The following is a 12,953-nucleotide window of genomic DNA, read 5'->3' as shown; positions in this document are numbered from 1 at the left end:
AGACGTCAGTGCTATCTCGATCTCGATCGACCCCGCTTAATCAGAAGCTCTAGAAAAGATTACACAAGAGTCTTCAAAACCCAAAAAGTTCAATCAAAACAAAGGACGAAGTAATGGGGATTTCCAAGCAAAATCAAGAAGCAAATGAAGACCCAAACTTCTACGATGGAGAGAGAGAGACCCAACCTTCGATGTTGTCGAAGAGACTCGATCTAGCTTAACAATTTCACTTTCTGTAAAAGCAATCTAAGAGGAGGAAGAGGGGAGCAGAAATGGACAAGAAAAATTGAGAAGGAAGAAAAACTAACCAGACAGAGAAGAACGGGAAGGAGAAGGAGAGAGAGAGAGAGAGAGAGAGAGAGAGAGAGAGGATCTCCAAACCCACAAGCCACATGTGACCCCTTCCACCACATTATCTATGCACATGTCCCTGTTTTTGGCATGAAAAAAATGGAACAAGGCTCTGCTTGCTTTTTATTTTTGAAAATAAGTTGACAAAAACGTGTTTTTTGTTTTTACTTTTTTCTGAGAAAAATTTAAAATTGATTTCAGCAAATAGAAAAGTGACAGTGTTACCAAACATAGCCATAGTGTACTACACGGAAAGGACATTTTCGGAAACCAAAAATACATATATATATATATATATATATATATACACACATATATATATATATATGTGTTTTTTGTTTTTACTTTTTTCTGAGAAAAATTTAAAATTGATTTCAGCAAATAGAAAAGTGACAGCGTTACCAAACATAGCCATAGTGTACTACACGGAAAGGACATTTTCGGAAACCAAAAATATATATATATATATATATATATATATATATATATATATATGTATGTGTATATATATATATATATAAACACACACACACACACATGCACCCAGAAATTAAATTAACAACCAGAAATTGAGGTGTAAAGTCCATAGAAACTGGGTCGACTCACTTTCTGGGTAATTTTCTTTCTAGGCATGCATGTTGTCTTATTGTTGAAAGCCAAATTATAGTCATATAGGAAATGCACGCAAGCACACTAAGCTAGCTAGGACCAAAGAAGATTCATTCTTCTAGCTCTCTCTGCCCATCTCCCATGAGGAATTTTGCGAACCATGTGGCTGATTCTTTTGGGTACCTTGCCAAATGCCCATCCTTGTAATCAACATACATCAATCCAAAACGAGTTTTGTATCCGCCGGCCCATTCGTAATTATCCACCAACGACCATGCAAAGTATCTCTTTATCTTAACACAATACTTCCTGCATGCCAAAATTCGATTGCCAACAATTAATCAATACTATTGTTTTAACTCGTTCAATTGTTGTTGAGCATATATAATAATTAATGAGACTTTTCTTTCTTCACGTTCGATTATTCTTCATTAATCTTTTAGGAACTACTTTTGACATAGAAACGCATGTCTGATACCCTGTTCAAACCGAACAATGTCTTAAAAAGTGTTAGTAGTAGTAGTATCCTAAATCAATTCTAAACACATATTCTACCAAATATATATACAGCTCTAGATTTCGTCGATGTTTTGTTAGTTTGGGATAGTAATTCGAAAAACAATCATACTACAGACACGTTGGTTAGGCGATAATACGTACTTGGTAATATCAGTCATTGCGTGGTTGAGAACTTGAAGATGGTCATTGTGGTAATTGGTCCTCATATCTCCACCCGAGGAATCTTTATATACCAAGGCATCTTTAATTGTTTTTTTGAAAGCATCCTTCTCAGCAACCCCTGCAAGACGTACGTACGTACGGATGAATGTTTGATACGTACACGCGCAGGAAATCTTCTAATTTTGTAATAGTTGCATGAATTATCTCTAAGAAAAAGAAGTTAGCGATTGAGAAGTTGGTCGTTTACCATTTTCGGTAATGTAAGTAACAAGATCCTTGACGCAGCAGTTGTCGCGGCCGCTGATAAATTCATTTTATGAAAAACTATTCAAAAATAAATTTTGAATCTGACGTCTCAATATTTGGAGTGCTTAATTTGTACCTTTTAAAATCTTTTATTTTCCCTCTCAATGTACCCTGTCGAGTATTAATAAAATTTCTCTTGCCAATATAAAAAAATTGAAATGCTTGAGGTGAATGTCATGCACATTTTTTTTATAAAAGTTTTTCGTATCTATTTAATCAATATGCCAAGATAACTTTTCAAGCAACGTAACACATCTCTCAATTATACAAAAAGAGAAGCAAGATTGATTTTTAGTGCTGACCTTTTCTTCTTTTTTTTTTCGGTCAAGCGGAAAATTCAATAAAACTTAAAGAAAGTACCACATAAGAGTACAACCAGAGTTTTAAAAACTAGAGCACAAGAACTCGCAACCTAGTCAAGCACTTGCCTGATATTCAGGCTATCTCTAATTACAAATTCCCTTATCGCGATGGGCATGTCCATAACAAACACGAGCTCTTCTGTGCGTTCCGCACCCATCCTGGCAAGGTGGTCGGCGCATTGATTGGCCGAACGATAGATATGCCCAATCGTAGTGTTAGTCTGAGTCAGAAGGGCATGGATTTCATTGATCAGCACACTCTGGGGGTGGTTGCCTGGGTTTCCTTCCATGGTGAGGTTCACCGCTACGAGAGAGTCAGATTCAATCTTCACATTTTCCAACTTCCTTTCTAGTATGACTTCCAGCCCCTTGTATATACTCCATAGCTCTGCCTCCAAGCTTGAATGAAAGCTTCGCTTGCCATAGTATCCCATGATCCAATCTCCCATATGATTTCTAAATAATCCTCCAAACCCTCCTGTTCCATTCGATTCATACCAGCATCCATCCGTATTCAGTTTGACATTTCCTGCAGATGGGTTAGACCAAGAATTAAGACAAGTTCTTGTCGAGCCATTAGTGAGAGGGGACTTAAAAGCATCCACAATTTCTTGGGCATAAGCAATAATAGTCTTGGCACTGGTAAGCGGTGGGATGTCAATGTTATCAAAGCTTTTTTTGTTTCGATCTTTCCAAAGCTGCCATAACGAGGTAATAAACAAGATGTGCCAAGGAATATTGTTACCATGCCCTGCAAGTCTTTGGCTTCTCATATTAAGAGAGATCCAATCTTGTAACCAATGGGCTCGCCGTGCTTGTTGTAATCTAGCAAAAAGTAGCACACACACAAGACATATATCGGGTAAAGAGCATTAAAATTAGGGAAAATTACAGTAACCCCCCTTTAACTACCATCCGGTCACACATTGCCCCCTTCAACTATAAAATCCAACACTTAATCCCTTTTAACTACCATTTTGCTGAAATGGTGAGGATGCCGTTAACAGAAGTGTTGGATTTACCTTATTACCAATTTTCTTGTGCATTACATATACCTACTCTGCATTGTATAACCCGGGGAACGTGCAGGGGTTCAACCTCGATCACCACTCTCTGAAAACCCACATGTCAAAAGCACAAGTAAACACAGATTTTACAAACGTGAAGAAATCATTTGTGAAAGACTACGATAGTATGATGGTTTCATTAACGTGTGTTCTAATTTGACAGCTACAGTTTGTGAAATTAGGGTTTACCAGCCAGGGGGTGAGAAGGAGAGGTGAGAATCCACTATAGTTGTTTGGTATTGTGAAGACCAGAACATGAGTCGACTCAACCAAGTGACTCGAATGGAGCAAGAAATCAAAATCAAGATGAGATGCATATTTCAATGAGATTCTAAGCTAATTGGCAAGAAAAGGTGCAAAATTTTCCTTTGTCTATACACCAAATAATTTCACCACCCAACAGCCTAACCAAATGGCTATTCAAATCACAAAATTCTTTTGATAAAAAAAAAAACCATCCCTGAAACCAGCCCCATTGGAAACCCAATCAGAAACACTAAAACAAAACCCAATCAAAAACCACCCCAATCGGAAACCCAATCAGAAATTGAAGCACAAACCCATAAACGCGGATGACGTCAACAACGATGATGATGATGACGCCGACGAGGTAGAACTTTGACGATGTAGAACTGTTCGAATTAGTCTTTGTATCGAAGGGGAGAGAGAGAGAGAGAGAGAGAGAGAGAGAGAGAGAGAGAGAGAGAGAGAGAGAGAGAGAGAGAGAGAGAGAGAGAGAGATGGTCTGGCGATGCTCAAAAACCTTGCCACACCCAGCGAGGTCTGTACGAGCTTCGTGCCTTTGATTCAGCTCCCAAAATGCTATACCGGAGCTTAGGCTCACGTAAGTTGTGGAAGATCAAGCGGGTCCTTCGTAGAGAGAGAGAGAGAGAGAGAGAGAGAGAGAGAGATGAGTCGTTAGTCCAGTGGAAGATTGAAACGGACGATTAGCTGCGTCGTTGTTTTACCGACGTCAGAAGGGAGTTCGAGGAGATGAGGAGGGGGGAAGGAGTAGCAGCAGGGGTCGGTCAGACCGATGGGTTTTCTCGATGGCGCCGCCGCTTTTACCGAGGGCGCGTTTTGTTGTGCCGCCTAAGGTGGGGTTTGAAGGGGGTGTTGGAGAGAGAGAGAGAGAGAGAGAGAGAGAGAGAGAGAGAGAGAGAGAGAGAGAGAGAGAGAGAGAACTGCAGTTGCATTTTAGAGAGAGATGGGTTTTTAATATGAAGGGGAGATGAGGGCAAAGTAGTCCACTAGTTGAGTTCCTTCCAAATAATTAACAGATTACAAACTGCATCCTCACGATATCAGCGAAATGGTAATTGAAGGGGGTTAAGTGTTGAATTTTATAGGTGAAGGGGGCAATGTGTGGCTGGGTGGTAGTTAAAGGGGTGTTGTTCATTGTTCTTCATTTCCAGCACTTTAATTTTAATTTCTTGCTTTAGTTAATTAGATTTTGTTATTTTTGTCTTCATTAAAGTTGTAGTCGCTACTCCGATCTATAGTTTAATCTAGTTTTCTTCTAGTGTTATTATTTCATTATACTTAGTAGATTTTTGCTTGCTCTTATTTTCATAGATATGTGTGAGTAGTTTCCTAGGGTTAAGTCATGGGGTGAATATCACCTTATGGCTCGAGTAAAAATTGCATTTTTCACCGATAAAGTTTGAATCTTTGGTTTGTTTGAAAATCGATGTGTAGTTCGGGTTTGTTTGTCAAATTGCCAAAGTGTTAACCTCTTTGATCATGTGTAGGTAAGAACATCGCCTACTTACCACATAGGATGCTTAGAGTTCTGTTGCTCGAGGTGTTTGCTACATAAATTCTAGAGCTAGCTTGATAATTGAACAATTTTATCTTCCGGGTTGAGAACCTTAGTTGTGTATCTTAAACCGTGTAATTGGGTGAAAATGTGATTTAATTTGAGTCGTGGGTGTTAGTGATTCCTAAACCTAACATGCCTTTTATCCTAGTTAATTCATTTTTAATTTAGCCTTTTTAATTTCCACCGAAAACGTAAAACAAAGTTGGCTGTCTAAAAGCCGAAAACCTTGCTTACTTCTACAAATCCAACCAAGCTGTACTAATTATTCCCGTGGGTACGATTCTGATCTTCCGGATTATTATGCTTCAAATGACATATTAAGCCCTACGCCTGGGACGTTATTCCTTATATCAGAGCGAACGAAGCAGGTGTGTAAAAACAATTTTGGAAACGATGATTTGGTTTATGAGAAACGGAAAATGGTGACACGGTCTACGACGAGTCGCGTAGGAGAAACTCCGAAATTTTGGACACCAACGTTAGTTGAATAGCGAATGTGGATGTGTCATTGTTGACTGTTTTGTTAACTATGCATTGTACTTGTGGAAATCGTTAATTTGTGTTCTATTGTTTGTAAGATAAGGGTTAATGGGTATGAATTATTCTATTGAGCGTTGTAACTCATGGTGTTACCTTTTGGTGACCCTAACATATTATATTGGTGGCGACGCCGGTATAATGTGTCAGATCTCATAGATGAACAAGGTGAACTCTACACTTTGGAGGCTTTCGGAGCCGAGGAGCTGGCTAGGATGGCCGGAAGAGCAGGCGGAGCAGTAGTTAGAAACCCTAGTTTCCCCTCCTTTTATTGAATAAAAGTACTACTGTGAGAATTATGATATAATAATAGGCTAGACTCTATTTAGTTTTTCAAAGAAATTGCCTATTTAACGTGTCTTAAATTAGGGGCGTTACAGTATACATCCAAACAGTGTGCTTATACACACACACGTTTTCTTGACGGTAAAGAAATTTTAAACACAGATAATGAATTTCAATGCAAATGTTATGAATCATCATATAGATGTTATGAATTTCTAAGAAGTCAAAGCAATTCTAGGACGTGAATACCGTACGTACACACCCAAATAAGAATATGCATGGTACGTAGCATTTACCTTACACATAAAAATCTATGATTAGAAATTGTTAATAGGATGCCACCATCTTTTGATGTGAAAAAAAAAAAACTTTCTTATTTATTTTGACAATTCATGTATTTGAAAAGCTACTCATTTCAATAAAACTCACTGAATTTTTGCCAAGTGTGATTAAGTACTCACTATCCAAGCATGAAGCATGAAATCCAGAGCTCGTTTGACTGCCGCTTTATCCTCTTTTGAGTTAGCGTCCCATGGGAGAAACCAGTTAGACACTAGGACAATCCCTATCTGCCCTTTTTGAGTTAGCGTCCCATGCTACTGTGCCCATTTTTGGGTTCATTCCGGTCTCGCTCCGATGATCGGAATCGTTCACTTTGTAGAGCTTGTCGAGTAGAACAACTATGCAAAAAATTAGTTTAATTGAATGTCATTAAGTACCTGATCGGAGCCCATATAACTCTCGGTCCATGGGTTATAGTAGATTTGATCCAGTGTTTCGGATCCATTCTTTTCAAGATAAAAAGGTTCCGATCAGGCACTTAATGATATCCAATTATGCTGATTTTTTTGCATAGTTGTTCTACTCGACGAGCTCTACAAAGGGAACGATTTCGATCATCGGAGCAAGACCGGAGTGGGCCCAGAATCGGGGCCCAGCAGCACGCTGCTGTCCCCAAGGGGGCAGCAGCCCCCTTGCTTCCGGAATCGATTATCCTCTCCAGTCCAAAACATTGGAAAAATCAATAGATAACCATTGATTGTGTTGGGTTCCCTCCTTAGTGGAAATCCAATAATTTTGTTAGCCCAGCTATAATTGTGTTTGGCCGAAATGAGTTATTTTTGTGTGGGCTAGTTTTGGAATATTTTATACACTTTGAAGCACATGATTGGCACATGCTCTTTAGTGAGAATACTTAGCTTCTCTTAGAAGCTTATTGGCTTTGTTATCTGGAAAAAGAAAAACCGAGAGGGTGGACTGTGTGAGAGTGTGTTTCGGTGGGTAAGAGAATTAATTGGGGCTGCCATTTTCTCAATCTCTCTTGGATGAAGCATTATTTCAGCAACAGCTTGTGCAATATTTGGGGCTGTTTTGTGCGCTGCTTTTGGGGCAGATTTGTTCCAGTTTGGGGCTCTCCATTCCGGTTGCTTTCGGAGGGTTTTGGTTCAACTAATTTGGTGAGGTCTTTCCTCTTTATTGTTGAAGTTTGTTGGATTCATCTTAGGGTGTTTATGAGATTTTGTATCTCTTTGTAAACCTATTTGTAAGAATCTTTGTTGATAGTGGAATCGGACTCCGGTCCCGTGGACATACTTCACATTTTTGGGGAACCACGTAAAAATTTAATTCTTGTGTTCGTTTGGTTTGTGGTTTGTGCATTTCAAATTTTAGTTTGCTGCAGTTACATTGTTTCCTTCGTGATTTACTTTTGAGAAATTCCGCATATTTTTTCCAACAGATTGCAGAGTAATGGACGTTTCAGATTTTGAGTGTCTCCTTGGCCGGTCCAAAACTTGGAGTGGAATAGGATCCACTTCCATTTGGTTACTGAATTGCAAAGCAAATGTGTATTTTATGTGGATCCTAACTGTGAAGAAACATTAATTTCTGTGTCTCACGAACTTATTGTCAAAATCTAATGTAAACTACCAGATCAAAGTTTTAATTTGAGTTCTGGTATCAAACTCTTTCAAGTCCAAGCAAATCTAAATGGTTTTTTAGCATAATAAATAATTCTACCAAAACAAACCAAACCATTACCATACCAAACCTAGACTCTCTCTCTCTCTCTCTCTCTCTCTCTCTCTCTCTATATATATATATATATATATATATATATATATATATATATATATATATATATATATATATATATATATATCCCAATCCAATCTTAACGCTGGCGACACAAATTAATATGCTTTCTCCGTAAGTGGATCGACCTATGTCATAAGGATCTAATTATGAGGTGGTTTGGTATTTTGGCAAATTAATTCTGATCATTATGGAAAATTCATGATCACAGCTAGACCTGGGTAACAGATCGTGTTCGTGTCGTGTAAGTCGTGTTCGTGTCACAAACCACCCAATCCGAACCCGACCTATTTAGAATTCATGTTTCTCGAGTCGTGTCATTTTCGTGTTTCATGTCAGAAATGCTCAACTCTAACCCGTTAACTTCGTGTCCGGTTCGTGTCGTGTTATCATGTCCATTGCCCAACTCTATATAGAATTACAAATATACCATATATTTTATATATATATATATATATTCGTGTTAATGGGTGACACAGATTAGTAACTGTGTTGGTCGTGTTAATTTCATATCTCGCGTGTTCAATCCGAACCCGACCCATTTAGAATTTGTGCTCTCTAGTCATGTCATTTTCGTGTTTCGTGTCAGAAATGTTCAACCTTAACCCGCTAACTTCATGTCCGGTTCGTGTCGTGTTATCGTGTTTCGTGTCCGTTGCCCAGCTCTAATCACAGCAGCGCGGTAGAATGATTAATTATATATAGGGCGAAATTGAACCTGAAAGTTGTCCATGTATAGTTTCACAGCAGCTGCATGAGCAAGAAGTTGGTTGCGTGCCACGATATAAGGTTCGGTTCTGGGATTCCCATCTTCCGAACTCCCTCCGTTGCCTGCAGGTTCAGTCTCCTGACATCGAGGTAGGCGCATGCCCGTAAAGAAATGAGCCTCCGCCGGGGAGTTTGCTGTAGGCAGTAGTAGTACTGATGAAGAATTTAGAGGGGTCGAGGCAGCAGGACCTCGACCGGGTGCATGTGTACCGTCTACATATCCGCAATAACAGTAGATAGCTGGCTCGTTTAGTGTAATCCAATTTTTCACCTTACCACCATACTCCCAGAAGCAGAGGTTCGCGTAATCACAAAAGTCCCCCCTATAACGAAGATATCACACTCTTATCCTCTTATTAATATATTCTTCTTTGCTGTTCAAAAAAAAAAAAACGAAGATATCACACTCGATCAAATGTATGGATCCGGAGCACCACGTGACTGTGCTCCAAGATTATTGAACATCAATTACTCGATTAGATTGATATACAAGTTGAGTTATATATATACTTACACAATTTGAGTACTTAGAAACCCATGTATTCGCTTTCCAAGGCTTGCGGAAGATCCCAATGAAATAGAACCACAAATGGCATTATACCTACGGACATAGAGTATATAAATTTCAAGAAGAATATATATATATATATATATATATATATATATATATATATATATATATATATTGACCATTTATTTTCGGCTTTTTGACTTTTTTGGTCCCCAAAGTATTTCCGCTGTGCCACTTTGGTCCCCAATATTTCAATTGCTAACATTGCATCCCCAAAGTATCAATTTTGTATTTAAATGGTCCCTACAGCTCACGCCGTTCATTCCCTCCGTCAAAACCAAGGGCAAAGTTGGTATTTCACCTCAAAACGGTGTCGTTTGGTTGGAAACGACTTTTTGACTTTTTTGGTCCCCAAAGTACTTCCACCATGCCAATTTGGTCCCCAAAATATTTTCGTCATGCCAATTTGGTTCCCAATATTCAAATTGCCAACATTTCATCTTCAAAGTATCAATTTTGTGTTTAAATGCTCCCTGCAGCTCACGCCGTTCTTTCCCTCCGTCAATTTAGTCCTTTGGGTTCCGAGGTTTTGGTTTTTATGACCCTCTAGAATAAAATGATCAAAAAATCAAAATTTTGCACCGGTTCAAACGGGTTGAAAATTGAAACACTTGATTTTTTGAGGTTGTTTATATATTAAAAAATATGGTAAAAAAAATTAAGTGTTCAAATTTTCAATCTGTTTGAACTTGTGCGAAGATCTTAATTTTTTGATCATTTTATCCTAAAGAGTCATAATTATTTTTTTGACTTTAAAGTTTTCAATGAGAACCCTAAGAGAATTATGAATAAGAAAAATCTATGTTTCCAACAAAACGACACCGTTTTGAGGTAAAATACCAACCTTGCCCTTGGTTTTGACGGAGGGAAAGAACGGCGTGAGCCGCAGGGAGCATTTAAACACAAAATTGATACTTTGGAGATGCAATGTTGGCAATTGAAATATTGGGGACCAAATTGGCATGACGAAAATACTTTGGGGACCAAATAGGCATGGCGGAAATACTTTGGGGACCAAAAAAGTCGTTTCCAACCAAACGACACCGTTTTGAGGTGAAATACCAACTTTGCCCTTGGTTTTGACGGAGGGAATGAACGGCGTGAGCCGTAGGGACCATTTAAATACAAAATTGATACTTTGGGGATGCAATGTTAGCAATTAGAATATTGGGGACCAAAGTGACACAGCGAAAATACTTTGGGGACCAAAAAGGTCAAAAAGCCATTTATTTTCAGATAAAGATATGAAAAACTGGTCTGATTGATAAGTTCATTAATCATAATTAACCATTGGACAGAAGCTCGTCGATTAGATCATGACAAAACTGGTCCGAAGGAATTAAATTTTGTGATTGCGTTAGATATTCGTATTACTTTTTATCCTAAATTATTGTCTATGTGACGTTAATTAAGCGGTAAGAGAAATATATATTTTTAGCAAGACTTGAATTACAGTAAGGACTCTGCTAGACCTAAATCAAGCCAAATATAACTCATGAGATTACTGTCGTATACCGAGCAGAAACAAACTAACAGTGAAACATTCTTGTATAAGAAAACTAATAAGCAACTTTTAGGCTGCGTTCTTTTACACTTAACTTAAACTTAACTTATTTGTTCTCATCTTTTGGAACTTAAATGAAAATAAGTTAAGTTCATCTATTCTTCTAAACTTAAACTTAATTGCCTAACACACACACAATTACAATATAAGGATGAGAAATAAGTTAAGTTAGAAGAATGGATTGAATTAAAAATATAAGTTAAGTGTAAAAGAACACAATCGAAGTTCCATCGGGGACATCCGATAAAAATTGGAACGATACGGATCGAGAAGATTAGCATAGCCTCTGCGCATGTCGCATAGCCTCTGCGCAAGGATGACATGCATAAATCGAGAAATGATCCAAATTGTTTACTTAAAAAAAAACAACTTTTACTTTCGGCAATATTTGACCCCTTGGATTCTCAATACAAAATGTAGGAGGGTGGGCCTTGTGTTATTTGAAAGGAGCCGTATTTTATGCCTAATCCGTAATTTCTTTAATACCAAGATAATTATTAATAGACACCATTGTCCAATATTCATGATTCTTGATTATAGATGTCATGGCCTATCCAATCCTCAAAGCTGAGTACTTCTGGAGTTGCTCTAGTTATAGGAAGGCTGAAAATGGAAACAAAAATCATGGATGAAATGGCTGCAGTTGGGTCATATAAATACAAGGTTTTTTTTTGGGGGTGTTATTTTAGGAGTATTTATTTATTTTGGGTAAGCAAAACGTTTTGTCAACTAATCGCAAAACAACGATAAAAAAAAAAAAAACACTAATCAGAAAACAAGTAGTAGTAAAACTTATTTCAACTTTGACGCGTGACAAATATTGATTAATATAATGTACAAGATTTCTCTTGAATATTATTTGATAGGCGCGTAAATGTTCACATTAGCGCCCCCTAATTTATCTTTATTAAGTCCCATTTATATTATTATTTGGAACTTAATACTTAATTTGTGTATAGTAGGTATTTGAAGGATTTGGTACAAAAAAAATGTGGAATTAAAATATTATACGGTGTTGGAAGCAAGTCTGCTTGAAGGTCATATGTTTAGCGGGATGGGAGACTTAAATAATCATCCTCAAAACCTACTTCCTTTAAGTTTCCATCCCGGTCAATTCGAACACTTATGTTTTCATCATCACTTTTAATAATCCCAATAGTGCCCTTATATAATACTTTTTTTTTGCTCGGCAAACGAAATATTATTAATCTCGAAGGGGTACATCAAGGGAAAAAACCGAGAGATAAAAAGAGACGAAACGTACAATAAAAGAAACGAACACTTCATCCAACAGAAAGTTGGATGAGGAACACCTCATAAGAGAACTATAATCTTATCTTACGAATCCCATCAAGGTAGCTTTTAAAATCCTCCACCGTTTATAGCTTGAGGTCGTGCTTGGTCTTCATCCACATAGCCACCCTGGTTTTGATAAGATCCACCATTTCCCAAACTTGCGTCGATGCATTATTGAAGATGTAGTTATTCCTCACAAGATAGATCGACCATATAGTTGCAAAAAAACATGATTCCCATATGTTTTTTTTCCAAATTTCGAAGCCTGTTTACAAACCACCAACTAGCAAGAGCCTCTACCGATGAGGGACAGACCCATTTAACATGCCACCACTCTATAATTAAAGACCACACAGCCCATGAAAATTGACAATGCAGACAAATGTTTAGGTGTTTCCAAATGGTGAGCACAAAGAGGGCAGACTATCAAATGAGTTTCTGTGATGATTTTTCGATAATCTAAGACAGACCTAGTTGCTACTCTCTCCTGAATAGTCATCCATGCAAATATTTCCACCTTTGGAGAACTCTAGTTCTTCCACAAAGCCCCAGCACTGAGTTCCTTGACTGAGAAAGCAGCTCCGCTTGCCCATATGTTGATCTCACCATGAAGCATCTATCCGCTGCCCATTTCCACTGT

The 12,953-nt window shown here is 38.0% G+C and overlaps 2 protein-coding genes, 1 long non-coding RNA gene and 1 pseudogene across 3 annotated transcripts; 1 reads left to right on the top strand and 3 right to left on the bottom strand.

The window, feature by feature from the left end:
- Positions 1–898: 898 nt before the first annotated feature.
- LOC131315304 (beta-glucosidase 42-like) lies at positions 899–1,947 on the bottom strand. The gene is made up of 3 exons (XM_058344463.1): positions 1,889–1,947; positions 1,621–1,759; positions 899–1,269 (listed from the first exon to the last, which is right to left on the bottom strand). The coding sequence occupies exons 2-3, from the start codon at positions 1,683–1,685 to the stop codon at positions 1,071–1,073; spliced, it is 264 nt and encodes an 87-aa protein (XP_058200446.1). The 5' UTR covers positions 1,686–1,759; positions 1,889–1,947; the 3' UTR covers positions 899–1,070.
- Positions 1,948–2,359: 412 nt separating this feature from the next.
- LOC131314149 (uncharacterized) lies at positions 2,360–8,982 on the bottom strand. The gene is made up of 2 exons (XM_058342639.1): positions 8,833–8,982; positions 2,360–3,007 (listed from the first exon to the last, which is right to left on the bottom strand). The coding sequence occupies exons 1-2, from the start codon at positions 8,980–8,982 to the stop codon at positions 2,360–2,362; spliced, it is 798 nt and encodes a 265-aa protein (XP_058198622.1).
- Positions 8,983–9,064: 82 nt separating this feature from the next.
- On the bottom strand, positions 9,065–10,789 carry LOC131315306 (uncharacterized). The gene is made up of 3 exons (XR_009196675.1): positions 10,742–10,789; positions 9,397–9,483; positions 9,065–9,205 (listed from the first exon to the last, which is right to left on the bottom strand). It is a non-coding gene; the product is annotated as an uncharacterized LOC131315306 (long non-coding RNA).
- Positions 10,790–11,241: 452 nt separating this feature from the next.
- Positions 11,242–11,369, top strand: LOC131315427 (U6 spliceosomal RNA; annotated as a pseudogene).
- Positions 11,370–12,953: the final 1,584 nt, after the last annotated feature.

The sequence above is a fragment of the Rhododendron vialii genome, chromosome 13a (assembly GCF_030253575.1).
Source record: "Rhododendron vialii isolate Sample 1 chromosome 13a, ASM3025357v1".
Lineage (NCBI taxonomy): Eukaryota > Viridiplantae > Streptophyta > Magnoliopsida > Ericales > Ericaceae > Rhododendron > Rhododendron vialii.
The sequence above is the reverse complement of the archived record's forward strand: the minus strand, read 5'-3'. Positions and strand labels throughout refer to the sequence as shown.

Bases quoted from the DNA above. Each gene is read 5' to 3' on its own strand.
- LOC131315304 (XM_058344463.1), bottom strand. From the start codon at position 1,685: ATGAGGACCAATTACCACAATGACCATCTTCAAGTTCTCAACCACGCA. The intron at 1,270-1,620 runs GTACGTATTATC...TTTGGCATGCAG, and splicing joins GCAATGACTGATATTACCAA to GAAGTATTGTGTTAAGATAA.
- LOC131314149 (XM_058342639.1), bottom strand. From the start codon at position 8,982: ATGCGCCTACCTCGATGTCAGGAGACTGAACCTGCAGGCAACGGAGGG. The intron at 3,008-8,832 runs GTTCAATTTCGC...TCGTTATGGCAG, and splicing joins TATACATGGACAACTTTCAG to CTTTGGAAAGATCGAAACAA.